A 13,744-nucleotide genomic window follows, 5' to 3' on the forward strand; every position below is an offset into this window, starting at 1 on the left:
TTAACAGAGTGCCTGGCACATGTTATGGTTTTAAAATTTATTTACTTATTTATCTTGCAGTACTGGGCATCATGTTGGGCATTTTTTTTTTTTTGAGACAACTGTCTCAGAAACAGGGATAGGGAAGGTCCTGATTAAGGATCTACTCCTAACTAGCAATTTTGGGGTCTCCTGATTTCTCTCATGGATTGATATTGGCTATCTAGAGCATGATGTCATGAAGAAATTGAAAGGTGGCATCTGGAACCAGTAGGGAAGAGGCTGACAGATTGCCAGCCGTCACCTGCTTGAGGATGTTGCTGATGTTGATTTGTGGAGTCAAGAGCAAGTCACTTTACCAGCTGTTTTCGGCACAAAGGCCTGTTTGTAATTATGGATTATAATTGAAGACTGAGATTACCAAATGCCTGTCCTGAAGAGAAGTAGCATGACTATTAGAAAGAGTTTTTAAATCACAGATTAAAAACAGAACAATGCTATGCAAAGAAGCAAACAGCATATCACTACTCCATCTGCCTGTCTTAATGAATTTACTTACTTGAAATGCACGTTTCATGAATCAATTGATAACGGTGAGCAGAATTGACACATTTCAGCTTGTCTGTCCCACATTCAGAACTCTGACAACCTGTACTCCCTCAACCCACAAAGTAGCTCTCTACTTACGAGGGTAATCCTTTGGATGTGTCTTCTCAGACCAATTTCCATAGAATGTGAGTCTGTACTTGGCAGTTCCACAGGCACAGCAGTCTAAGATTGGCTTGTCAGTCACCCCATCAAATGTGGAATCTGAAACAGAAAAATCCCCGAGTTAGGAAGCCAAAAAGGTATTTCTATATGGCAGTGCCATCTTGATTTGTCTTATCTTTAACTTCTAAAAAAAGAAGATGAAGTACAGTTTTCATCGATTTGTAAGACTCAGGAACCAGGTCAGTACTTGGGCTTCAAAGGATTTTTGTAGACCTCTGAGAACGAAAACTAGATTTTGAAAAAAAAAAAAACATCAGAGCTTGTGTTTCAATAATTTTGAGGATCTCTCTGGGACCAATAGGGCAGAATCTTTGAGACAAAGGCGGGGTCTTGGAAAACTAGGGATAAAATGTACTCAGATATCCTTCCATCCCTCTTCTAATGGGATTTTCCTACCAAATTTTCAGAGGGATACACATGTGTGTTTTCTCCAAGAAATATTATCCAGGGCCAAAATGTCTAGACCTGAGGGAGAGGCTTTGAAGGACAGCAGTAAGAACAAGTAGAGAGACAGAAAGAACAGCTGAAAAAAAAGTTTTTTTTTTTTTTTTTTTTAATTGCCATGTAGTCACCTCACTTCTTATCATGCTTTCAGAGACTGTACTGGGAGGGGTGGGGGTTGGAAATATGTTCATAGGTTCAGGTTTACTTCTGAGTATAGAAGCAGCCAGGAAAAACTTCAGCTTCTCTCTCCACCCCCATTTTTTAGCTGTGAATAGCTGATAAGTAGGGAAGGAGAGATTACATGAATAAATTCAGTATTTCCGATTGTCAAACCCACATTCCTAACTTTGCCTTGTTGCTTTTAGTCTGTTCTGCTTCCTACAAGATGAAAACAATGACTACAGATGCAGCTTGCTGCAATAGCTTTTTCTTTAGTTTCCCTAGCAGTATTCACATAAGTCTTTTTTTTTTTTTTTGCAAGTTGGACATTTATTCTTTAATATTACACAAAGAACAGCAACAAAGAGCATAAAATAATTTTCAATGTCAGAAAGAGCATTTTGCAGATCTTCCTTTGGGAATTCACTGGGTTCACTGGGTTTGAACATGCAAAATAAGTGATGGTTGATGTGAATTCTAGGTTCTAGGATGGAGAAAAAAGTATGGGATGTGGTAATAATAACTGCCGTGCATTGATTCCCTGTATATGCTGATCCCTCTCCATACATTGTCTCATTTATCCTCATAATCTTAAGAGGTAAGTACTTTGGTTATCCCCATTTTACCACCTGGTAAACTGAGATGGATTAGGAAATGTACTCAAGATCACCCAGAGCTAGCGAGTAGTGCAGGCCCAGGTCTTTGGGGGTCCAGACCCCATTCCCTTAGTCTCTGTATTCTGTCATTCCAGGAAAGTCATCTGGATTTGTCTACATAAACAATGAGATTAAAAAAATTGGGGGTTGTTTCTGTTTAGCTTTTTCCAAATGAGGAACAGTGCATTTAAAAAATTACCTCCCTCTATAGCTTCAGGATTTCCAAACAACCCCCAAAATGAGGACTGCAAAAACTCAAAGTGGAAATAATTGACTACTTTTTGTACACTTAGGAAAGGCCAGAGCATTCTCAGCACCTAGGAGCAAGTACACGCACCTCCCCACCCCCCACCATATGTGCATGGAGCCTGGATCTAATTCCTGGGTGAACCACTTTGATCTTTCAGGGACAAACCCCATAGAATATAGTTCAGGAAAGGCAGCATAAACCAGTAACTCCTGAAGACTCTGTCTTCAAAGACTTTTTCATTCCCACTATGATCAACTATAGTGTAAAAAACCAAAACTAGCTTTGAGAAATGAATTCAGAACTAAGAGCTACATGCTGGGGTTTTGATTGTAGCAACCATCTATGGTTAAACAAGGCAGCAGTCATCTCTGGTGGACCTCCAATAAGGCCAGTTGGTAGCGTTACCTTATCAAAAGGGCTTTCAGATTTAGGTGCTAAAGTTAAAGAGATTTCCAAGGATTTAAAGAAATGCATTTATAATGAACCTTTTGGAATTCCAAAGGAAATTAAGCCTTCATCTAAAAATTAAATTTTGAGGTTTGAAAACGAGTCTTTCCTACTGAGGAAAAACCTACTGATAATGAACCAGGCTTTCAAAGGGTGGTGAGGAGGAGCCCCAGTCTGTTCCCTGCAGGACCACAGCAGGGCTGCCAGGTGCAGGTAACTTCAGGCAGGAGCAAGGCTGAATTTCCCTTCCTCCCCACCTCTACTCTTAATCCCTTGCCTTCTCTGCATTCTTTGTTCTTCTTTCCTTTTTCTTCTTTTCCCCCATCTCTGCTCATGTGCCGCTGTCTTCTGAGTTTCTCTTTATCCTTCCTCCCCTTGGTCTCTCTCCTTGTTTATGACATGGTGTCTGTGTGCATGTTTATTACAGGTCACCTTTTTGAATATTTTATGTTCCTCTCTTCTTAATTGTAAGTAACTTAATGTTTATGCTGCTTTTTTAAAAGCAACAATCTCTATTACTTTTTATCTGTATGGCACTTAATTCTTTCCCTATGGATTAATGGCTTCAATTGGGGGGAAAACAATGAATGACTCCAAGTTTCACGATCCCCTTTCTTGATAGATTTGATTTGACTCAACAAGGAAGCAAAGAATATACAAGACTTTAATGAAAAATCTGGTGATAATTAAGTGATAATACATATTTTAAAAATCCCTTTGCTCTGTGCTTGCATTTTATACACTTTCTTAAGGTGTGTTGACTGATTTCTTTGTTGGCTGATTTATTCCTGGGGCTGCTGACTCTGGGGATCATCTACAACTATATCTGATGAGTCTGTGGCCCAGGACCTTTGCCCCTACCTTTTTTTTTCCTTTGGTCTACTATGTTGCCACTGGCTAGTGGCCCTGTATAGAGATGCATGATTAGTCATTTTGATAAGCTCTCTATCTAGGGGAAACAACTAAATATTTGCTATGCCATTTTATTGGCTTTGTATCTATAGAACGTAAGCCCATTTACACCTTAGACAAAGGTTTTACACAACATCTGAATCGAGCCTTTGGAAAGTCCCTTTAGTTAATGATTCCTTTCAGTTACATGGAGATGGGATGTCAGCGAAGTGTCTCCTCAGAACCCTGGAATCCTGGGAATAAAGCTGTCCTCTGACAGACTAACAGAACTACATGCAAAGGAGCGATCAGCCACTTATGGGGGAAGACCAAGAGGTGGCCTATGAATGTGTGATACAGAACCTCCACAACTCCACCCCTCAGTTGGACTTCCCTTCATGGCCAGGGAATCAGTAATAGGATTCACTCAGGAACCACAAGCCTTAAGAGGTGAGAAAGCTCTCTGCTTGGAGAAAGGCCGAGTGACCCTTTGGTTAGTTAAGTATAAGAAGGGAAAGTCCTCAAAGCCATGTATGGTGGTGTCCCCTGGAAACTAGCAAGGAGCCCTAATGGCAAGGTCTGACCCTGAAATGGCAGGTAGGGCAGGGCACCCTCTGACTCCACAATCCTCCACATAGAACTTGGTTGTACTGCAGCTCATCTGTAGGGAGACAATGCATTGACCTGTCCAAGGGGATTCAAGCTACTGAAATAGGACGTATTTGCTTTGATGGGAGGGTGGTAGTTTAGGACACTTGTGTCAAACCTTTCCTCTACCTCTGTCTTTATGAGGTGAGGAGAGTCATTTAGACTGTTTCTCAGGCTCTTTAACTTTTCAATAGGAATAATATCATCATCTTTACCACATAGGGTTGCCGTGCAGATTACGTGATTAATGCCTATGATATTCTCAGAATAGTGCCTGGCATATAACAAGCACTCAGAAAATATTAGCTATTATTATTATTTCCCCAGAAGACCTTTATCAACCTTTCTTAGTAGCTTATGATTTGCTAGAGTTGGAAAAGATTATTTATTCTCCAAAGACCAATTGCTCCAAATGCAAATAAAAGTTCTGCAGAAATGAATAGAAATGAGATAGTTAAGCTGTATAATTATAGAACATCTTCTATTTTTATTTAGTTATCTAATGACTTCTAAACACATTCAGATGTTTAAGGTCTTATTTTTTCTTTTTTACAGTAGATTAATGAACAAACTTTTGGAATCTGCTAACTAAAGCTAACACTTATATAGACAGCATTTACTATGTGCCAAGGAGGCAAGGCACCACTTTACTTAGGTTGTCTTATTGCTAGGAAGGACAGAGACAGATTCAAACTCAGGCCTGATTTGAATCCAGGCCCCTGTTTTAACCTTCCCAGTCTTCTTAGACTCCATGAGCTTTGTCAGAATGTCTCAAAGGAGAGGGGGTTGATGAGCTTGCAAATCTAAGTCCCAGAATCTTGAATGTGATGTAATCACAAGACCAGTGGCTCCATGGCATCCCTGTACCCTGCTGGCCTTTCCTGAGGAAAATCCCCCATATTGTCCAAACGAGTTCCTTGGGGTGATTTTTTTTCCCCAGAGAACCGTTATAGACTTTTTAAAGGTACACAATTGCGCATTCCTTAATTAAGTCCTGTGAGTTATTCCAAGGAACCTCTCCAGAATAATCACTGTTTCACAAAAATAAGACGATGACACCAATACGAGGTACATTATCTCCTACCCAGGGAATCAAGCTGAGTAATTAGAGCTTAAGGCGGATCCAATTATCCACAGCACACAGCCAGATTAAAAATCGGAGCTTCGTGAGAAAGTAGAACCCACGGGGACTCAGAGAGCCCGATCGCCTTAACTCCTGCCGCAGGATGCCTGAACTGAAAGAGCCCCTTCTATTCATCTGCCCCTCCCCACCTGCAAAAACTTACCTTGTTCACAAAGTTTCTTGGTGAGAGAACCTTCATCTTGAAAATAAATGATGCGTTTCTGTACGATGCTGGCCCTGTGGGAAAGAGGACATAGCACGATGGTGAGGATGGTTGCCAGGGATCAGTCAGACATGGTCCTTGTTGGGCCACCAGGGCTCTGTGGCTCTGGGCTAGTCATTCCAGGTCTCTGTGCTTCCGTTTCTTTATACAGAAATTGGCACAATTTCAAATAACTATCTCTAAGTGTTGCTGTGAGAACCATCAGAGAAGGTATGTCAAGAGCTTAGCACATGCCTAGAAGCCACTCAATATTAGTTATTGAGTTGTTGTCAGTAATATTATTATAAGGCAAGAAAGGGAACTAACAGCATTTTCAATACCTTTCTCAATGGTTCGTTTTACTCTACTCTTCATATTAAACCACTGAGGCCATTTATAGATCAACCGAATTCAAATTATAGAAGCATGTCAAATCTCTTCCTGAAGGGGAAAAAAAAGGAACTTAAAAATATATTTTGATTTGTTCTGAAAATGTCATTCTATATCTTTCCTGAAAGTCTAGACAAAACTGTCTCCTACATTCTGAACAAAGACAACTTCAGCTGTGATCTCTCTCCCTCTTAAACATGTCAAACACAGGATCTTAGAATTTGGAAAGCATATTTTGAGGTTGAAAGACGACTTACTTTTGGTCAGCACATATTTTCTCTTTAATCTGAAATTGCAGACACTCTACTTCTTTAACTCACTCTGTTGTTTATTTTCAGCTGGCCTTGAAGAGGTTGAATCCTGAAACCCAGTGTTCCAGTAATTTGAAAGTCTACAACACTTAAAGTTGAGACGGTGCCAATAAATCTCGGGCCATTTCTATCGATTCTCTTCAGCAATGGTCCTCAATCAAAAGGTAATTTTCACTTCGATTCACCCTATTTAACAGATAAAGGCGTCCCTCAACTCCATTACAGCTGACCACACTGACTGAGTGCTGGACTCACAGGATCTGCCTTGGGTCACATGACCCCATGCCGAGGGAGGGGCTGTGTGCGTTGAAATCTGTGGAGGACCGAAGCGATTTCCCTGATGGTCTGGGCCAAGGCCAAGGCCAAGATGACTTTCCAAAGAAATGTCTCCTTGACATCCAGGCTTACACAAAAGAACACAATTCAAACCAGCCTACAGATGTCTTTTACGGTCTTTCTCCACCCAAGAGAGATGAGATGTTGAAATAAATGAATGAAATATGCTTCCTGTCTACACAAAGCTACTTTGATGATTATCCATTCTATGGACCATTAAGTGGGAAAGTTTCCTCAGACCAAGAGAATAATATTCACCCCCCACCAACACCACCACCAAGCCAAATAACAAAGCCTTTTGTTAGAGCACTGGTCATCTACCAGCCTTTCAGAGTATCCCTACCCTGTGCCCGGGAGGACCCCTGGAGGACAAGGAGCAGGCTTGGTGGGAAGTACCCCAGGCCCCACACTCTTGCTTCAACCAAAGGCGCCATCCTTATTTCAACCACAGTAGTTTCCTCTCCATTTGTCTTCCTGCTGTATTTATTTATTTATTTATCCCCCCCACCCTTTCTCTCTTTTTCTTTTTCAACATGTCATTGCTGCTTAGTGGCTGGCACTGGGGGAGGTATCAGGGACACTGTCTGAAACAAGACAGATAGGACTGCACTTCCCATTCTCAAAATTTACAGCACACTAGGGGAAAGCATCAAAGAACCAAACCTACAGCTAGTGATTTAACCCACCCGTGATGACGTGCCACACTGGAGACATTCACAAGTGCAGCAGAGCTTAGCACAGGGGTCTGGCCAAGCTGGGAAAGGATCCCCCCAGAAAGGACAGCCAGGCTCAGATTTGGAAGAGTAGGAGTTACTCAGGTAAGTAGGAGGGAGAAGAAAGGCAGAGGGCATCCTTTGGAAATCCTTGAGGTGGGAAGGGGCGTGGGCTCACGGGAAAACACACGAGTGGTAAGTCAAGGAGGTGATGTGAAATGAGCTGTGGAGGTGAGCAGGGCTGTGTCAGCCAGAGCCTGCAGGGAGATGGCATTTTACTCCACGTTTAATGAGATAGCTTTCTAGAGCATACCCTGAGGACCGAGATGATCAGATTTGCTCTTTTGAAAGGGCACTTGGGCCACCAAATAAAAATGAGTTGGAGCGTGGCTGCAAGCATTCAGAGATCCCATGCAAATCGAATTCTGTTTCACTTACGTTTTCTCGCTTGAAAGTTTTGGAAACCACTGATCTAGAGGATAACATGCAAACATCTGTCATTCGAGGCTCTTTACAATTCCCCCAAACAACCTCTGTCTTCATTTGTCACCACTTTGTGCCGAGCTTGCTGGGTCCCAGGATTTTGAGGCTCACTTTCTTGTCTGACCCTCTCTTCTGCTCTACCGGGCCCTTGTACAGCTGCTCTCTCTCCCAGAATCTCCCTTGCCAGCCTCCACTAGCATCTGTAATGGATCCTCTGAACTTTCTTCCTCCTGTTGTGAATGGGAGGACGATGGCAGTATCTATAATTTAAAGGCATGATCAGGAAAAGCAATTGCCACCACCTTTTGCAAAATAAGATTGTAAAGATTTGGGGGGACCAGAGATAGAAAACTTGTATTTCCTCTAAAATGTCTCAACTGCCTCACCCCTCAAGGTTTTATAAAATCTAAGGTAGACAATCTCTCTTTTTAATAATCACTGTCATTTTTGAGCCCCTGTTATGTGCAGTTTATACTATGGAAACACCCCCCACCCCCACACACACACCCATATATATATGTATCTCCTCAAATTTTTCATCCGAAATGCTTGGGCTGGATATGCTTCTGAATTCAAAATTCTTTAGATGTTAGAAAATTAAGATGGCACACATCCCATTGATGCCCCCTCCGTAAGCAAACAGCAATATTTAGCAGCAAAATCTTAGATGATTCATACTGAGGGTAAATAAACCCCATAAATGGCTTCATATCAGTTAGGTAAGGTTGGGCAATATTACCAAAATGCTCTGGTTTTCAGTGGGATTTAGATAAAATTCTGTGGCTATTCCACCCTTGTCTTCCAGGTGAGTATGAGGGAGGTACAGGGAGGTTCAGTAACTTGTCCAGGTTTGGAAGTTTCCCCTGTCTACCTGCAAAATCTGTGATCTGTCTTATTCTCACATGGGTTGGAAGGAGTTGATAACATATATACAAAGGACAATTACTCTGAGGCTTTATAGTCAATGTCACCCCACACTGAGTTTCTTTGGATTGATTTAAGCCTCTCGTGGAGCACATTGTGGAGGGCCAGGACTGTGGTGGGTCTCCTCAGAACCTGAATCGTGATCTCCTGAACATTCTATGCAAAGGCTGAGCTTGGCCAGCCCCTTTTATCATGCCTTTTGGGTTTCAAACCCTGTGTGGATCAAATGGGGAAACCAGTCTTCTGTCTCTCCTGTGATCTCTGTGCAATGCCTTTGGAGTGCTCATTCCAGGCACTCGCCACACCCAGCTCCACGCTACCATACTTTCCTCCCAGGCCTTTACCTACCAGACACACACACACACACACACACACACACATATATACACATACACACACATATAGACACACACTTCAGTTACCTAATGCATACCCAAGGAAGATCTTTCTTCCTTGAGGTTGACCCTGTGACAGGTGTCCTTCCAATGACAGCCAGACCCTCTGGGCTTCTCTGAGCACAACACTTATTAACAATAACTACTTAGTATTCTGTCTCCTGTGCTAGATTCTAAGGGTGACGGTGTCATTCTAATACTGGGATTCAAGGAGGAGGAAGAGGGCTTGTGAAGAAGGAGAGCATTTGTGGCAGTAGGACATGATGGTAGTCATTTAGTGGGTAATTAGGTGTAGGGACCTGTAACTCAGGGGAGGGCTGAGGGGCCTCCACTAGCATCTGTAATGGATCCTCTGAACTTTCTTCCTCAGGGCCAAGGTGAGAGTTGAAGGATTTGGAGTGGCTGATGTCACCAGGGAAGGTGTGTAGAGTGAAATACAGGGTCCAGTTGAGCCTAGAATGTCGGGGAGGTTTGCCATTCACCTTCAGACATGCTAGCGGAGAACAAGACTTTGGAACACTTCATGGTAGAAGATGCTTCTCTTTATTCTTTGTTTGGTCACCTCCTGAGAGAATTTTGCATTCTGAGAAAATGCATTTTCCTTTGAGTTTATTCCCATTAAACGTATAAAACTCAGCTGAGACTTATAAATCATACTACAGTTCAGGAAAATAATAGTTTTATAAGGCAAGAAAGCTGTTAGTAAGAATTCCCTTAGCATTTCAAAATGACAAATCTTCTCCCATTCCGTGTTGCAGTTTGGCAGTCCTTTTGCATAGCATTTATGTGCTGAATGCTCTCTTATCATGAGAGAACATGGAAGGAAATCTAAATTAAAGTTCTCAGTATGTGAGCTTCTCAAACTTCAGAATATTGAGGTTCTAAGTAACTCACTAATCATCTCAAAAGTTTTCTTTTAAAAATAAAGTGGATATTTCCAAAAGTATCATCCTAAATCTTTAAATTGCTTGATGGGCGCTTTTCTGACTAATGTTGTTTTTCCTTGGGGAATTTGCCTATTGTGGTAGAGTTAAAATTTGCTAAGTTGTGGGTTTCCTGTCTAGTGTTAAAAAGGGTGGAGAGGGGAGATCTCAGACACTGAAGTACTTGGGAGAGATCAGACCATGAAATAACTTAAAAAATATGCCTGGCTCCTCAGTGGCTGGTTTATCACCATGCAAAGATGATTTGCAGAAGGTCCAACTGCAGCATGTTGAACTTAGTAGCAATTCGGTATATGGTAGCTGTTATAGTTTTGGTTGTGAAATCACCAGCCCTTGATGAAGTTCCTGGCACATAATAAGTGCTTAATAAAAGGTGGCTATCATGACTGATGTCAGGTCTGTCTCCTTCACTTAGGGAGGAAGGAATGAGGGTGCTACCTTGGCCAGCTGCTTCAGACACAGATAATAAATGAACCCTGGTTTTGTGGTCTCCAGACTACTTTTTGCCAACCTTCTTCCCAATTCCAGTAAATTCTCTATTACTGAACATTTCTTGGAATACTTTATAAAATTTCTCTATGATTTCAGGGATGTTTTTCCATAGAGGTGGTTCAGTTTATAACCAGCAATGTTTATTCCCATCTACTCAAAATAACAGTAATGTGGAAGGACCTAGGAATAAAATATTGAAGGCATAGTGATGGTATCTTAGGGTACTGAGGGTATCTGTGTTATTTTATTTCATGAGGATGCCAAGTGCTAACCTGACCCTGGTCTCACATTCACCAAGAGGCTGTGTGCATGTCATGATGCAGCTTCTTACAACTTTCAGGTGGGACCTCAAGAAATAGAACTGTGTCCTGAGCTAACAGGTATCCTAGAAGCCCATGACAATGTACCCATAGTGGTGCCAGTAAGTGAAACAAAAGACAGAGGGGTAAAAATAATTGTTTGTTTTTTTTAATTTTTTAGGATTTTTATTGAGGTAATTATAGATTCACACAAAATTATCATAGAGATTGTTCTCATTTGCAAAACTTAACTTGTTATGGTTTAGACATGAGGTGGCCCCCCAAGGCTCCTGTGTTATTGCAGGAATGTTCAGAGGTAAAGTGATTGGATTGTGAGAGTTGTGACCTAATCAGTCCATCCCAGTTTGAATGACTGGGTTGTACCTGTAGACAGGTGGGGTATGGCTGGAGGAAGTAGGCCATTGGGGATATGCCCTAGAAGGGTGTGTCTTCCCTGTGGCCACTTCCTCTCTCTGCTTCCTGACCCCACCATAAGCCCAGCAGTTCTCCTTGTCTTGGCCCTTCCCCTATGATGTACTGCCTCACCTTGGGACCAAAGCAATGGATTCAGCTGTCTGTGAACTGAGACCTTTGAAACCATGAGCCCCAAATAAACTTTTCTTTTTCTAAGCTGATGCTAAAGCCAACTAAAAGAAATTGGTACTGAGAAGTCAGACTACTGCTGTGACGAACCTGACCACGTGGTTGAGAAGCCCTTGGAGTTGCTCTTTTGCAGACTGACTGTGTTCATGAAGTTTCAGAGGGAAATGAGGACTCTATTGAGAATTGGACTAGAGGCCTCTTACGTTGTACTCTAACAAAGAACTTGGCTACATTTTGCCCATACTCTGAGAATTTGTGTGAGGCTTAATTTAAAAGTGATGGATTAATTAATCTGGTAGAGGAAATTTCAAGACTGTCTAGCATCCAATGGCATGGGTATCATAGGCAGCTTTTTAGCTAGATTTACTGTGAGAATCAGTGAGAATTGGGGGCAGAGAATAGAATCAGAGGATTTAAGAAACTTGTAGATTGGCCAGAAAAATGCATGTAAAACTGGGGCCAAGGAAGGTGTGCTTATTTAAAAGATTACGGCTCCTAAAGAGATGTTAAGCACTTTGCACAGAGATCACAGGAAAAATGCCTCAAGGGCATCTCAGGAATTTGCAAAACTACACTCATTATAGGCTCAAGGATGTAGAAGGAAAATTTCCTTTGGGAAGAGATCATGGGGGCACCCTGCTTATATGGGGATAGGGGGCTTGGGAAGTTGTTTCCCTGTGCTGAGCTCTGCAGGTACTCAGTGGTCCCTGCAGCTATGATTCCAGGGGTCCAGGCATTGTGCAAACTGGCAGCAGGCCTTGGCATCAAGAATGCAGGAAGCTAAAGTTAAGGGGTTATGGGGTCTCCACTGAGATTTCAAAGGAAGACGTAGAAGGCTAGGTAAAATGTAGCAGGGTGGGAGTCCCTACAGGCTGCCCCTGAGAGGGCAAGGCATAAGGCTGTGAAGGTGAAACCAAAGCTGGAATGGAGACCCCAGGAATTAAGAGACACCAGTAACTGTCTGCTGAGAAAAGCTGTTGGCTATGGAAAGAACCAGGCTAAAGCAGAATACAACAGTCACTAATATGGCATTATGTAAAAATGTGGATGTGTAACCGATGTGATTCTGCAATCTGTATTTGGGGTAAAAATGGGAGTTCATAACCCACTTGAATCTAATGTATGAAATATGATATGTCAAGAACTTTGTAATGTTTTGAACAACCAGTAAAAAAAAAAAGAAAAAAAGAAAACCCATGTGAGCAGCAACCAGTACGGCCAAAGGGGTGGGGCTATGCAAGCCCTTCTAAAAGCATGTCTAACATCTTTATGTCCCAGATGCTGTATGCAGAGTTGCAGGTGGAGTTCTGGAAACAGTTTACTCACTGGGTTTTCATCTTGCTTTGGTCCCATCTCTTCTTTCTATACCCCCATTCCTTCCTTTGGGAAATGGAAATGTTTACTCTGTGCCACTGAATATTGGACATATGAAACTTGTTTATGATTTTTATACGTGCTTACAGTCAAGAGTTGGCCTTGAGTCTCAGAGAAGACTTTGTGAGCTTGAACTGTGGGCGATGCTGAAACTATTAAGACAATGGGACTCTTAGAGATGAATTAAATGCATTTGGCATTGTGAGATGCGCATGATCTTTTAGGGACAGAATGCTATGGTTTGAATGTGAGGTGTCTCCCCCCACCCCAAAGAAAATGTGTTAATGGAGGAATGTTCAGAGGTAAAGTGATGGCAGTGAGAGCTATAACATAATGAGTCCATCCTAGTTTGAATAATGGTTGGTAACTGTAGGCAAGTAGAGCATAACTGGAGGAGGTTGGAGGTATGGCCTAGGGCAATGTTGTCTTCCCTGTGGCTCCTTCCTCTCTCTGCTTCCTCACCCCACCATGAGCTAAGCGGCTTTCTTTGGATGCATCCTTCCCCCATCACTGCCTTATCTTTGGCCCAGAGCAATGGACTCAGTTGTCTATGGACTGAGACCTTTGAAACCATGAGCCCCCAGTACACTTTTCCTCTTTGAAGTAGTTCTTGTCAGGTGTTTTGGCCACAGGGCCACAAAAGCTAACTACAACATAAGTGTCATAAGTACAGCTGGGATGCTGACGATGATAGAATCCCTTGGGCTTGAGAGTGTAACAAAATTGTACGATGGCCTAGCAGAGAGCCAGATCATGCCATTCTGTAGAAAATGTGCCTAACCTACCACTCTCTAGGACAAAACTGACCCAAATGACTCTCAGACGTACAGCCTGTTGGAGCCCTCTAATCATCTACAAGTGCAGGGGTGACTCAGCCATGGAAAGGCCATTTCTGGCTGGGATAAGGTGG

The 13,744-nt window shown here is 42.2% G+C and overlaps 1 protein-coding gene across 1 annotated transcript in view; it reads right to left on the minus strand.

The window, feature by feature from the left end:
• Window positions 1-13,744, minus strand: part of Spon1 (spondin 1) — a 275,932-nt gene that overhangs the window by 155,394 nt on the left and 106,794 nt on the right. The window contains exons 4-5 of the mRNA XM_046438224.2: window positions 5,532-5,605; window positions 667-789 (exon numbers count right to left, since the gene is read on the minus strand). Of these exons, the coding sequence (XP_046294180.1) occupies window positions 667-789; window positions 5,532-5,605 (197 nt within the window). The remainder of the gene's footprint in view (window positions 1-666; window positions 790-5,531; window positions 5,606-13,744) is intronic.

The sequence above is a fragment of the Marmota monax genome, unplaced genomic scaffold, assembly GCF_021218885.2.
Source record: "Marmota monax isolate L192 unplaced genomic scaffold, Marmota_monax_Labrador192_F-V1.1 WCK01_AAM20220418_F8-fsc00061, whole genome shotgun sequence".
Taxonomy (NCBI): Eukaryota; Metazoa; Chordata; class Mammalia; order Rodentia; family Sciuridae; genus Marmota; species Marmota monax.